This window comes from Myxine glutinosa, chromosome 10 (genome assembly GCF_964187855.1).
Source record: "Myxine glutinosa chromosome 10, kmMyxGlut1.1, whole genome shotgun sequence".
Lineage (NCBI taxonomy): Eukaryota > Metazoa > Chordata > Myxini > Myxiniformes > Myxinidae > Myxine > Myxine glutinosa.
Genome location: NC_136270.1, coordinates 122,566,401 through 122,582,072, shown reverse-complemented (window position 1 = coordinate 122,582,072; position 15,672 = coordinate 122,566,401). Strand labels below are relative to the sequence as shown.

General features: G+C 37.2%; 1 protein-coding gene across 1 annotated transcript in view; it reads left to right on the top strand.

Moving 5' to 3' along the window:
* The window catches only part of PDE11A (phosphodiesterase 11A), a 304,458-nt gene extending 289,256 nt beyond the window's left edge, over positions 1 to 15,202 (top strand). Inside the window, exons 19-20 of the mRNA XM_068126191.2 lie at positions 4,609 to 4,692; positions 11,947 to 15,202. Coding sequence (XP_067982292.2) covers positions 4,609 to 4,692; positions 11,947 to 12,105 — 243 coding nt within the window. The 3' untranslated portion in view covers positions 12,106 to 15,202. The remainder of the gene's footprint in view (positions 1 to 4,608; positions 4,693 to 11,946) is intronic.
* Positions 15,203 to 15,672: the final 470 nt, after the last annotated feature.

The window sequence follows — 15,672 nt, the reverse complement described above, 5'->3', positions numbered from 1 at the left end:
CAGGCCAAAAGGTGTCGTGAGGAGAGGCATCTGGAACATTGTGGCCATTGTACTAACAGGTTTCCAACGTTCATTTTCTCCTCCCCCTACCTCGTGAATGTGCGCTGGGCTTATGTAGTGTTTACGAGTATTTGTTTTGTAATCATAATAAGGCGTAGGATAAGCTAAGTTCCTGCTTTTCTTTAATTTTTCTTTCCCATTGAATAATTACACTGTAAATATTTGTAAATAAATCAAATCGTTAAACGTTTCCTTTCCCTTTGTCCGTGAATGTCTTTTCTTCCATTGGTCCGCCATTGCTTGCACCCAGAGTAGCGACCGACCATAACAAAATTGGCATTACATCGGCGGGTACCAACGGTTTTGCTCGGCCGTTTAAATTTCCATCCAGGAACAAAAGAAAGTGGTACACCACTGGAGGGAAGGTACGTAGGTACATACTCCAATTGGGACCATCACGTCATTTCTATCCACCACTTGACAGCACAAGCACAGAAAATTCCCAGTACGGACAAAAATGGCCCAGCTTTCTTGTCCGTGCAAAAAGACAAAAGCCACTCCTCTTCCTCCTCTTGCTTGAAGCTTCTGCATGACGTCGCCCCGACCAATCCTGAACTTTGCGGTCGTGGCCTGCCGGTTACAATCTTTTGGAGGTGGGGCTTAGTTTGATAGCCTGTTTGCTTGGCCTTTGTTGGCGGTTGTTGTTGTTGTTGTTTAAACGGAGGTTTATATGGCCGGCCTTGTTGTAGTTGTAAAAATGTGGGGAAAAGCCACAGGAGACAATCACATACTGGGGGAACTAACCTTAATCCATATCTAGATAACACAGCTTCACCCCCCCTGGTGAAGACACATAAGCAATCTTAATCTCCAGTTTCCCTACGTAAATACATCGAGATGTCTCCTACGCATCCACGGTCCATGCTATAATTATACAATCCTACCTTTACTATGAGATTCCATCATCTACCCCCCACAATCCTAACAATATCTATAATAATAAAAGGCTGTGTATATATATGTATGTATGCGTGTATGAAGGTAAGCTATCATGCAACGGACCAATTGGCGTTCGTAGTGGCTGGTTCGCAACCTGCTGAAGCACGAAGTTATTCGTGTGCGGCAGCCGCAGGTCCAGTAAGTTCGGGAGGACAAGGATGACAAGACAAGGGGATTAATCCCCCCCCCCCCCTTGATAAGGGGAAGAAGGCCGGCGAGAGAACCACAACAATTGGTGTCAGGAGTGGGATAGGACCCGAAGTGCGCTTAACGCACTCCAAAATTACGAGCGACCGAAATTTAGTTTTTATATATATATTACATGTATATATATACATGGCCAAAAGTATGCGGACACTCCCTTCTAATTAGTGGATTTGGCTGTTTCAGCCACACCCAATGCTGACAGGTATATATAATCAAGCACACAACCATGCAATCTCCATAGACAAACATTGGTAGTAGAATGGGCCATACTGAAAAGCTCAGTGAATTTCAATGTGGCATGGTCATTGGATGCCACCTTTCCAACAACTCAGTTGATCATATTTCTGCCCTGCTAGAGCTGTCCCGGTCAACTGTAAGTGTTGTTATTGTAAAGTGGAAACGTCTAGGAGCAACAACAGCTCAGCCATGGGCACACAAGCTCACAGAAAGGGACCGCCGAGTGCTGAAGTGCGTAGCGCGTAAAAATCATCTGTCGGTTGCAACATTCACTACCGAGTTCCAAACTGCCTCTGGATGCAATGTCAGCATAACAACTGTTCGTCGGGAGCTTCATGAAATTGGTTTCCATGGCCGAGCAGCCGCACACAAGCCTAAGATCACCATGCGCAATGCCGAGCATCGGCTGGAGTGGTGTAAAGCTCACTGCCATTGGACTCTGGAGCAGTGGAAACACATTCTCTGGAGTCATGAATCACGCTTCACCATCTGGCAGTCCAACAAACTAATCTGGGTTTGGTGGATGCCAGGAGAACGCTACCTGCCCGAATGCATAGTGCCATCGTAAAGTTTGGTGGAGGAGGAATAATGGTCTGGGGCTGTTTTTCATGGTTCGGGCTAGGCCTCTTAGTTCCAGTGAAGGGAAATCTCAACGCTACAGCATACAATGACATTCTAGATGATTGTGTGCTTCCAAATTTGTAGCAACAGTTTGGGGAAGGCCCTTTCCTGTTTCAGCATGAAAATTGTCCCCGTGCACAAAGCAAAGTCCATGCAGAAATGGTTTGTCGAGATCGGTGTGGAAGAACTTGATTGGCCTGCACAGAGCTCTGACCTCATCCCCATCGAACACCTTTGGGATGAATTGCAACACCGACTGCGATCCAGGCCTAATCGCCACATCAGTGCCCGATCTCACTCATGCTCTTGTGGCTGAATGGAAGCAAATCCCCGCAGCAATGTGCCAACATCTAGTGGAAAGCCTTTCCAGAAGAGTGGAGGCTGGTTTATCATCAGCAAAGGGGGGGGGGGGCAACTCCATACTAATGCCCATGATTTTGGAATGAGATGTTCAACGAGCACATACGGGTGTGATATTTGGGTGTTCACATACTTTTGTCCATGTAGTGTATATATACTGTACATATATACTACTCATTCATTTGCAAGCATTAGATGGTGGCTTTTGAAGGTCCCACACTGTCCCCTGGGAAAAGTAGGTGAGATATAGCCGCTATCCTGACCAAATTCCTGCACAACCAGTTGAGTATCCTTCACCGGAGTGGAGACCCGTTCAGGGTTGTAACCTCAGCCAAGGAACTGCAACGGCGGAACCAACGCTCTGTCTGTACAGAGAATGTAAAATAAGGATGAGCATTGATCAAAAAAGATGGCATTGGCTACTTTATGTCTCAGAACTAAAGCAAAAAGTTCTTTCTTGAATATATCATGCTAACTTCCTTCCAACACAATAATTAAATTAACTAATTCCAGTATAAGAAAATAATTAACTCTGCCAGCATACTTCAGTGATAGGTTGGGTTGCCTAAAATAGACTTGAATGCAGGCACTAGCTTTCAAGCAGCTGTTAATTCTGGGGTCACGTGTTCATGCCAAATTGCTGTAATGATTTGGCTTTTTCAATCTGCAACCAAGGCCTGGGACCATCTAACCATGACCAATATTGGCCACCTGATTATGCTGCATGCCCTATGGCCTGCTGCCAACAAAGATGTCACAGTTTCTTGTTCATCATCCAGAGGGAGGACAATTCTGGCCATTTCGTCATCTTTTTGCAGTGAAACTTGCCTGTTTTGGATGAACGACATTTAGGTGTGAATACATGCTGGTGTAATTACTCTTGCACAATGACGATAGGATATTGAAAATTACCACCGTTTTCTCAACACCTGGATCCCTGTGAATGAAGCATAAATTCAAAATTAAATGAGATAATTAATCGATGTAGTTGTGAAATACACTTGGTGTGTTGGAAAACAATTTCAATAGCAGGTTTTGCTTATTTCTTATTTTATGTATGCATGTTTACCTTATGTTTAAGGGCTTTTATGGCTCATTGGATATAGGACAGAGATCAGTATGTCCGTGGCCTAACAGAGAAATAGTCAAATAAAAATGCAAAGCTCATCTGCATCTGCTTTGTACTCGAACTAAACTTGGTGACGACATCTCAAAAAAAAAAAAGTAAGATTTGTTAGCATGGTAAAAACGTTATGGCCTGGATAGGGCACACACACACACACACACACACACACACACACACACACACACACACACACACACACACACACACACACACACGCACACACACCACTAAATTGGTGATGGAATAATGCTTTTCAACAGGAAGGAAAATGACTGACAGATAAACAAACAGAAAGGTTGACACATACAGTCACGTGAAAAAGTAAGTACACCCCATGTAAAGTTTTGACTTTTTCAACATATTCCAACATACAGCTATTTGATCTTCATTTCAACAATATTGATAGGTAAAGGTGATATAATATAACAAACATCATGAAACATTTACATTTTGTAGTCCATTGTATAATTTAAATAAACATAAATGCAAATTTCGCATGTGGAAAAAGTCAGTACTTACTTTTTCACGTGACTGTATGGTGAGGCTTCGCTCTCCACTCCCACTTGCCTCCTGCCGACTCCCCCCCCCCCCCTCTCTCTCTCTCTATCCCACACCACTGCCTCTCTCTCCCCCCTCCCTTTCTCTCTTGCTCCCACTTTGCTCCTAACACCACCTCTCCCACCAGGAGTGTACATAAGAGGAAAATGTGGTGAGGCTTATCTTTCCCCCTCCCCACCCCCCCCCCCCCCCAACCTTTCTCCTTCCCCTCTCTCCCTCTCCACTTCTCCCTCACCTCTTCTCTCTTCCCCTCCTCTCTTTCCCCACTCCATTCCCCATCCATACCTCCCCCTTCCCTCACCCTCCCTACTCTAACCCTCTCCTCTCTCTCCCCTTTTTCTCTTACTATTTCCCTTAATATTCCCGCGACTTCTCGTAACTCGGCAACACCAGCTACCTTTGCTAGTAATCCAATAAGTAAAACCGCATTCATACCTAGGAATCAGCATCGTCTGACTGCAAAAGGAGTGTGGTTATGTGTGCCGTGTAACTGTCTGCAGGCTATCTTCGACCGAAACAGGAAAGATGAGCTGCCGAGACTCCAGCTTGAGTGGATTGATGGAATATGCCTGCCATTGTTTAAGGTGGGACAGACAGTTACTGGCAGCAGCAACTCACACAGCTATTTCACATTCCCTTTGCTTTACATTTGATCATTAGTTTTATTACTTTGACACTAACTCTGCACGACTCACAGAAATGAGGGTCTGGAAGAGAGAGCTCTGCAAGGTTCTTCTCTGTGTCACTGCAGGCGAACCAACATAAAAACATTTTTATGTGAAATTAATGCCAAACACCACTCATGCTCATAGCAACATGGCTGCTTTCACTCAGAATAGCAATGTTGTGGATAATGTGATACAGGGGTTGGAGGGTCAAATACACTCCCCGAATAAATTGATGTGTCTTGGCAACTTTGCCCCTTTGGGAAGACCATGCAAACCGTTTGGGTGTGATTTTATATTCAGAATAGTGTGGTATTACGAAGATGATGGAAATATGATAAACTGATGATGATGATGATGGAAATATGATGATGAAAAATGACCTATTGTGATAATATCAGGCCCGTTTCCTACAAGGAGAAGGGTACGAGCTTCTTTGCTTCGTTTTACATTATTTAAGGAGATACATAGACATACTGGTGACATTCGCAAATAATTATATTTTATAATTATATTATAAAATATTATATAATAATATATATTATTATATAATAATATATATTATATATATATATATTATATAATAAATAATATAATAAAAAATATATTATATAATAATAATTATATTATAAAATAATAATATGTTAAAAATCATAAACGAACAAGACACAATAGTCCAATAAACTCCAACTTTTTATATATTTAAAAGTGAAAACGTTGCCTTTTCTAGAGTTATTGTGAGCATGTTGTTTGTAGAGTTGTTTAAACACCTTACGCCCCGAGACCAGAAACAGATTTGTTTTGGAAACTTGTCAGAATTGTGGAAACCTTTTATGGACAACATTGACAGCTGTGATGGGAAATGGTAGCTGTTCAAAGGTTGTGAAGTGAAAGCAGTCTTGAAAGAAGAATCAGAATAACAATTTCATGAAAGTCTGTTATTCATTCATTTGTTTGCCATTACAATCTTACAATTTAAAAAACGTTAGAGAGTGCCATAAACGTTAGGAATGCTGTATACATTGAAAGACTTTCAGGATGATTCAGCAGCCAAAATCCACTTTTTATAAAACAAGAAATGCTTCTGGGAAAAACAAGCATGCCATGAAATAAGGAAATTAAGAAAGCGATCCTGATTTACAGTGAAGTGTAATATACAACAAACACCCTGGGAATGGTTGCTTGTGCGCACAACTTTGTCGTCACTCAATTCAACATCCATTGAGACAGCTCTTTTAAAAACAATAAAAAACTGTACAACTTTACAAACTATTTCAACACAAGAGTACTAGAAGAGCATTCAGCAGAGCACGTACCTCCGCCAGGCTGAACAGTTTCCGTTTTGTTTCCACTGATAAGCCAGATCTGGATCCGACATGAAACAAAATTGAATAAACTTGTTCTTGCCACTTACCCAACTCATCCACCAAGTTTTGTCATAATTTATCCACAACTTTGTGAAATATCGTGCAACTTATCGTTTTTGGCCCTATCTCTCAATGGTGAAGAATCACTTTTAAAATTCTTGTATCCGGATCCGGATCCAGATCTTCACCAAAATATAATCAATTTGTCCTTGTCACACACCCAAACTGTCCACCAAATTTTGTCTAAATCCATGCATAACTTTTTGAGATATCCTGCTCACAGACAGACAGACAAACAAGAAAGACGTCGCACGATATTTGCAAAATCCACCCCTTCCGCCGCAAAAAAAGTTGCCATGCATACATCAAATTGTCTATTTTATTAAGATGAAAATTTATGATCTAAATCAAAGCTTTGGTCAATCGGATTAAAATGGAATATTTTTCAGATGAAAATTGATGATATTATAAGTTTGACCTTAAGTTGAACTTTGACCTTTTAACCTCAAAAATAGTTGCTTTCCCAATTCAATAATGAACTAGTATGCAATTGCTGTTACGTTAATGCAATTGCTGTTAAAGCGCCAACTTAATAGGATGAAAATGGACAATTTTTCGGTTGAAAATTGATGATTTTAGAGGTTTGATTTTGAGTTGACTTTTGACCTTTTGACCTTAAAATAATTGGTTTCCCAATTCAGTGAGGCACTATGCAATTGCTGTTTAATTCCCAAGTTAATAGGGTGAAAATGGACAATTTTTCAGATGAAAATTGATGATTTCAGAGGTTTGATCTTGAGTTGACCTTTTACCTTTTGACCTTAAAATAATTGGTTTCCCAATTCAGTGAGGCACTATGCAATTGCTGTTTAATTCCCAAGTTAATAGGGTGAAAATGGACAATTTTTCAAATGAAAATTGATGATTTCAGAGGTTTGATCTTGAGTTGACCTTTTACCTTTTGACCTTAAAATAATTGGTTTCCCAAATCAGTGAGGCAGTATGCAATTGATGTTTAGTTTTCAAGTCATTCGGATGACAATTGATAATTTTTCAGATGAAAATTGATTACTTTGGGAGTTTGACCTTTTGACCTCTAAAATAGTTGGTTTCCCAATTTAGTGACTCAATATGTAAATGCTGTTCAATTTTGAAGTCAATCGGATGAAAAATGACAATTTTAGAAATTTGACCTCAAGGTGACCTTTGACCTTTGACCTAAAAATCAATAGCCTTATTCCTTATGACCAACTCTACCATCTGGCGAAATTTCGTGAAGATTGGTTTAAAATTGTGACCTGTATGTGATTGACAGACAGACAAACAGACAGAATAATGCAACAATACCAACCAATATACTTTTAAAATCTTCGATTTCGAAAATAACAAGGGTGAAACTACCTTCGGAATCGGTCTACCTTCGCTGGCGGAGGTAATAAACTACATTTTAGTCCATAAGTAAAACCTGCCTAAAAGAGCAACCAAATAATTGGATTTTAGAATAATGTTGGGATAATGCTTAATTGTCCCCCGTCGCACCGCGGAGCGAAAGGGGGGCGATGGTTTTACCCTCCGTACGTGTGTGCGTCCGTGCGTGCTTCCGTCCGTCCGTGCGTGCGTGCACTGCAATATCTTTATAAAAGTAAGCGAAGGACCGAATTCTAATTTGGTGTGTGGGTGCAACTAGGCATAGGAAGAACCCTATTGAAAATTAGGTCGCACGTCAAAATCCAAGATGGCTGTCACCATATCTAAACCTTGTGAGCGCAATATCTTGAAAAGTAAATGTCTGAACCTTGTGAGCGGAATATCTTGAAAAATAAACGAACTACTAACTTCTAATCTGGTGTGTGGGTGTATCTAGGCATAAGGACGAACGCTATTGAAAATTGGGTCGCCACGTCAAAATCCAAGATGGCCGCCGCCATGTATGTCTGAACCTTGTGAGCAGAATATCTTGAAAAATAAACCAACTACTCACTTCTAATCTGGTGCGCGACTGTATCTAGGCATAAGGAAGAACGCTATTGAAAATTAGGTCGCACGTCAAAATCCAAGATGGCTGTCACCATATCTAAACCTTGTGAGCGCAATATCTTGAAAAGTAAATGTCTGAACCTTGTGAGCGGAATATCTTGAAAAATAAGCGAAGTACCAACTTCTAATCTGGTGTGTGGGTGTGTCTACGCATAAGGAAGAACGCTATTGAAAATTGGGTCGCCACGTCAAAATCCAAGATGGCCGCCTTGCGTCTTCCACTTTGTCAACTCGCATCACTTCACCGACGGGGGACCTAGGCGTAACGCTTGTTTCATATGGATGCCAGGTGACCTTTGAGGTTAATGCATTCATCCGTTGCCATAAAATGGAGAAAGAGCAACCAAATAAGATCCAGCTAAATGTGCAAAATGTTAACGCAGCCTTAGGTAAGTAAATTCGTGCATTGGAAGGCGGTTGCATCTGTTAAGGAGATATTTTGACATTACATACACTGGATAGAGTGGTCGTAACTGAGGAAAATAAATATGAGAAAGAAAAGTAGATTGTGGGGCGAGGGAATATGAGAAGGTTTGCGATGAAGACGATTTTTGTGTGGATTTTTGCACATCTAAGATACAGGTAGCTTTCAAGTTAATTGATTAAATTTTTTAAAATGAAATCCTTTTTTACTAAAATCTTTTAGCAATTTTTTTTTTTGCTAAAAACAGACTACGCACACATTGACAAATTACCCTCGATGCGAAACGCCAGGATGGCAGTTTATGTTTGCGTCGAGATTCGAACCAAGGGTAGATAGCTCTGAGGAGAGTGTGCGTACCTCTAGGTATTCCTGCTAGTCCAAAATGCATTACATAGCTTGATCTTCCTCACTCATTTGATTGTTTTTCATTTTTGAAACCCGAATCATGATTTATTTTTATTTAGAAACCCATAATCACGGTTGTTTTTTTTTGGAAACTTGTAATCATGTTTTTTAAAATTTAGAAACCCATAATCATTTTTATTTCAATTTAGAAACCCATAATAATGATCTTTTAAAAAAAAATTGAAACCAATAATCATTATTTTTTTTATTTTGAAACCCATAATCATTTTTTAAAAAAATTTAGAAACCCATAATCACTTTTATTTAAATTTAGAAACCTATAATCATGATTTTTTTAAAATTTGAAACCTGTAATAATGATCTTTAAAAATTTTGAAACCCGTAATCATGATTTTTTATTTTGAAACTTATAATCATGATTTTTTTATTTGGAAATTTATAATCATGATTTTTTAAATTCCGAAACCCGGCATCATGATTTTTTTTATCTTTAAAGCCATAATCATGATTTTTAAACCCATAATCATGATTTTTTATTTTGAAACCCAGAATCATATTTTTTTAATTTAGAAACCCATAATCATTTTAATTTAAATTTAGAAACCCATAAGCATGCTTTTTAAAAAAATTTGAAACCTGTAATAATGATCTTTTAAAATTTTGAAGCCCATAATCATGATTTTTTTTATTTTGAAACATAATCATGATTTTTTTTAAATTTGGAAACCCGTCATTTTTTTAAAAGCCATAATCATGATTTTTATCAAAAATTTGGAACCTGTAATCATGATTTTTTTATTTAGAAAGCCACAATCATGATTTTTTTAAATTTTGAAACCTGTAACCATGATTTATTTTTTTTGAAACCCATAATCATGATTTTTTTAAATTGCGAAACCTGTGATCATGATTTTTTTAAAGTTTCGAAACCCATAATCATGATTTTTTTAAAAAAATTGAAACCTATAATTATGATTTATTTTAATTTTGAAACCCGTAATCATAATTTTTTCATTTTGAAACCCGTATTCATAATTTTTTTAATTTTGAAACCAATAATCATGATTTCTTTTATTTTGAAACCCACAATCATGATTTTTTTAAATTTTGAAACCCAGAATCATGATTTCTTTTATTTTGAAATGCATAATCATAATTTTTTAATTTTGAAACCCATAATCATGATTTTTTATTTTGAAACTTATAATCATGATTTTTTATTTGGAAATTTATAATCATGATCTTTTAAATTTGGAAACCCGTCATGATTTTTTTATTTTTAAAGCCAGAATCATGATTTTTTAAAAACCCATAATCATGATTTTTTATTTTGAAACCCATAATCATATTTTTTTAAATTTAGAAACCCATAATCATTTTTATTTAAATTTAGAAACCCATAAGCATGCTTTTTAAAAAATTTGAAACCTGTAATAATGATCTTTTAAAATTTTGAAACCCATAATCATGATTTTTTTATTTTGAAACTTATAATCATGATTTTTTTTACATTTGGAAACCCGTCATTTTTTTTTAAAGCCATAATCATGATTTTAATCAAAAATTTGAAACCTGTAATCATGATTTTTCCCTATTTAGAAAGCTACAATCATGATTTAAAAAAATGTTGAAACCTGTAACCATGATTTTTTTTATTTTGAAACCCATAATCATGATTTTTTTAAATTGCGAAACCTGTAATCATGAATTTTTTTAAGTTTCGAAACCCATAATGATGATTTTTTTTAAAAAAATTGAAACCTATAATCATGATTTCTTTTAATTTGAAACCCGTAATCATAATTTTTTTAAATTTTGAACCCCATAATCATAATTTTTTAATTTTGAAACCCGTAATCATAATTTTTTAAATTTTGAAACCCATGTATTATGATTTATTTTATTTTGAAACCCGTAATGATTTTTTTAAATTTTGAAACCCATAATCATGATTTCTTTTATTTTGAAACCCGTAATCATAATTTTTTTTATCTTGAAACCCATAATCATGATTTTTTATTTTGAAACCCATAATCACATTTTTTAAATTTAGAAACCCATAATCATTTTTATTTAAATGTAGAAACCCATAGTCATGATTTTTTTAAAATTTGAAACCTGTAATAATGATATTTTAAAATTTTGAAACCCATAATCATGATTTTTTATTTTGAAACTTATAATCATTTTTTAAAAATTGGAAACCCATCATGATTTTTTTTAATTTTTAAAGCCATAATCATGATTTTTAAAAACCCATTATCATGATTTTTTCGAAACCCATAATCATGGTTTTTATCAAAATTTTGAAACCTGTAAACATGATTTTTTTTATTTTGGAAAGCTACAATCATGTTTTTCTTTAACTTTTGAAACCTGTAACCATGATTTTTTTTATTTTGAAACCCATAATCATGATTCTTTTATTTTGAAACCCATAATCACATTTTTTAAATTTAGAAACCCATAATCATTTTTATTTAAATGTAGAAACCCATAGTCATGATTTTTTTAAAATTTGAAACCTGTAATAATGATATTTTAAAATTTTGAAACCCATAATCATGATTTTTTATTTTGAAACTTATAATCATTTTTTAAAAATTGGAAACCCATCATGATTTTTTTTAATTTTTAAAGCCATAATCATGATTTTTAAAAACCCATTATCATGATTTTTTCGAAACCCATAATCATGGTTTTTATCAAAATTTTGAAACCTGTAAACATGATTTTTTTTATTTTGGAAAGCTACAATCATGTTTTTCTTTAACTTTTGAAACCTGTAACCATGATTTTTTTTAAATTTTGAAACCCGTAATCAGAACTTTTTTTTAATTTTGAAACCAATAATGATTTTTTTTGACACTCAATCATGATTGTTTTTGGCTGAGCATGCCATAGTTGAGTTGTTTAGTCAGCTGTGGCCACTCAGTATTTATCGAAGAACAAACTAACTAACTAATGCTATCTTCACAGGCACTGGCGAAGGTGAATGAACGTCTGCAGCCCATGCTTGAAGGGGTAGTGGCAAACCGAGCTTGTTGGCAAGAACTGCACTATGCTAGGAGCTTGGATCGTGAGACTCCCATCACAGCATCAACAACCTCTTTCATCTCGAAAAGCTCGACTGAGTAAAGGAAAACGCTGATGGTGTCAAGGGGAGTGAAAAATAATTTCAGCCAAAAGGTTTTTCAACCACACTTTTTCTATTCTGTCACCTGATCAACCATGGCGCACCTGTGCCTGACTTTCTCTTTGGAAATTTCACTGCGAACCACGTCTTAGTGATCAAACCTTGCCCCACAGAGGAGTCCTGGGAAGTCTTAGAGATTACTTCTAGGTTTCATTTCAAGGTTCCAACGCTTCATTTGGAATCCTTTTCACCAACATCTTTCCCAACAGCCTTCTCGTGCCTCGTTATTTTGGCAGTGGCTCACCTGGCCAGGTCCTGTGGATCAGATGCCAAAATGGGACTTGATTTGAATTGAGAACACCTTTGATGCTTCATGGAAGATCATGAAGTTTTGTTTTGATGTAAATGTGGCACTGAAAAGTGAAGTAACTGAAACTGCGTCCATCCAAAATATTAACAGCTTTACCCAGCAAGTATCCCAACTAATTTTGTTATACTTGTACATGTGCTGCACTTACCACCCCCGACTCCTCCGCCCGCAGTCAATGGAGCTCAGACAAGTAACTATTTGACACAGAAATGTACCTTGTGTGTCTGTCTATCCACAGGTAGTACTCTAGAGGAAGCGAGTTCATCAACCTGTTACTTATTTATCGACAAATATTGGCACCAAAGCACAACAACACATTGTACTCGTAGTTACAATTTTGTTTTGGTTTTAAAAATCCAAGAGCAGCAACAGGGCCACAACTATTTGTTTTTTGTCAAGATCTTTTGTGGATTTAGATCTCACCTAATCCATATCGCACTTGCTTTGTCTCATTCACAAATAACATTGCAATTATTTTTTTATTTTGTTCATTATTGCCTTTAATTGGTGGTTTTGACTGTTATCGAAATGTATAGATCTTCCACGGCTCTTGCCTGTCATGCGGAGTTTCTCCCCGACTTGCTGTACCCTGGTTTCTTGTCGTTGGCTTCACGAGGGTTTCAAATTTTGGGGAAGATTTTTGGTTTGCCCGACTATTTTGAAAAATTCCAAATAAGGAAGATTCTAATGAGTTGAGCAACAACAATGGGTATGATTGTGACTGAGTGTTCACCGAGCTAGCATCATTGAAGCCGTGAGCTCGAGTCCAACTGATTCCAACTCCTTGATACTGTTTTTCAAATGAATGATATACGGTGTTGGATTCTAAGCTTCTGGCCACCAATCTCGACTCGAGAGCTTTCCTTTGTCACTATTGGATTGTCAGTTTCAAACCCAGCTTGCTCACTCATGACACTCCAGGGAAAGGCTCATCTCCCTGCCCTGTCGGGTATCGTTGGGTATACATGCGGTGCCAGTTGCCACATTTGGATGACTTGATGCCCTCCGGGAAACTTGCGATGTGCACTAAATACTCCGGCTAATCCGGCTACCTCCTCCTTACTTCCTTAATAATCCTTAATAATTAATAATTTCTTAATAATAATTCCTTAATAATCCGGCTACTTCCTCCTTACTATACCGCCCAAATATCCCCCTTAACGAAGTTTATATTAATATCAATAAATAAAGCAATGAATAAATTATATGTGGATTAAACCAAGTTGCATGAAAAACGTTCACCATGTCCGCCCCCCTCCTCCTCTCCAATACGATTTCATAACACAATTGACAACCTTCATTAAATCTTCTTGTTGTTGCGTTCTGTCTCAAAGTATGTTGTCGCTGTCTCGTAGAGCATGATATGATTAACCCTCACCTTTTGCTATCCGACTTGTCGGGCCTGACGTTTGACTGTACATGATAAGGACAGGCATTTGCAATTTGTTCATTTGTCGGCGATGACTCGATGACTCGCCGACTCTTGATAAAAGACACCGTGAAATCTTTCACGTCCACCGACTAATGCTAGTAGATGGAACACCCGGCTTAACGTGCGACGCTCTGACAGTTTACAGTCGGGTTGGGAATCAAACCCAGACTCGACAGCCGCTTCAAAGGTAAGCGTGCTTGCCACCTGTATGCCATCCAGTCCAACATGACAACCTTCACCAATAATTGCTTTTTTCAAATTAGAAAACATTCAAGTAGTTTTTGCTAAATGTCGTTTCAAAGTTCGTAGAACTGACATTAGAAGAGCTCAAAGTTTGAGCATTAAATTGCGAACATGTGTATTTGGATTAGATACCTATAGGTCTGACAGGTGGTAGGTAGGTTCATTGGAGACCTAAACCCTCGGTTGCCTTATTCTGATTGGAATTTGCTGAAGCTGCAGGAAAAACGATCGTTTGGTTCAAACTGCTCGAGCATGTGCTGTGAGTAAATCTTTTAACTATGATAACGCTTCTAGGTTATTAAAACAAAAGGACAGCGAACACCTTTGTTGTGGAGCAACACGTCCTGAAAAGCACAGAAAGGTATTCCCCCTAATGCCAATCTCAAACACCCCTCCATTCATACCGAACACAGATTATCTCTGGGTGAATTCATCACATGGTAGAGATAGAACAGCCTGCAATGGGTTTCTGAAAGATTCATAGTTTTGGATTCAAACCTTCATTACTGTTGGTAAACAAGAATGCGTTCTATTTTTTACTCTTAAATAACCTAAAAAGTTCTGAAGAACTATGCCCAAACCGACCTAACCCTACCCCTAACACCCCAACCCTTTTGCTCGATTCGCATGATGGGATCACGCATTAAATATTACATGTGATGTTTTCATGCACAAACTTGAAGACATTGCTTTTTCTTTCCTCGAACGTTCATCACGTTGTAAAACTCCATGGTTTTAATACGTGCCTGATAATTCCGTGCGTTTGCACGTGCCCGCACGAGCGAAACGTTCACAAGGTATCCGTCGCTGCACGTTAAAAATATATTTTTGCATTTTGGTTGTTTGTAAATGTACTTTGCATGTTCTTTTACCGAATCTAATTTTAAATCTTTAAAAAGTATCTGTAAGTGCATCATTTCTTCCCGGGTTTTGTTTTCTACATCTGTTCAGTTTCTCCGAAAGAATCTGTATTTTGAGGAATCATTGCAATTAAGAGAATTTAAAAAGAATTGTGCATGTAAATGCCTTGTAATGTAATAAATGGATAAAACTCTTGGGTAATGAATGTTGTTTCCTTTAAATCAATATTTGGACTGTTTATAAATTTTGTGATGGTAAATTTTGGTAAATTTGCTAATGGTAAATTTTGTGATGTTTATGATTTACCCTTGTGGGATTGCCTTGTGTCACTTGCGATTGACTTAACTGGTGGTGTAATATACTAGCAGAAGCTGGTGGTAAAAATACCACGACAGAAAAATACAACAAGAAAGACGTCATCCAGAGCATGATAATGGGAAAATCCACCCCTCCTTCCCCCCAAATAAAACGTTGCCATGGATACATTAAATTGTCCATTTAATTAAGATTATAATTGACAATCTTAATGAAACCTCAGGTCAATATGATGAAAATTGACTATTTTTCAGACAAAAATTGATGATTTTAAAAGTTTGACCTTGAGCTGACCTTTGACCATTTGATCTTAAAAATGGTTTCCCAATTCTGTGATGTACTATGCAA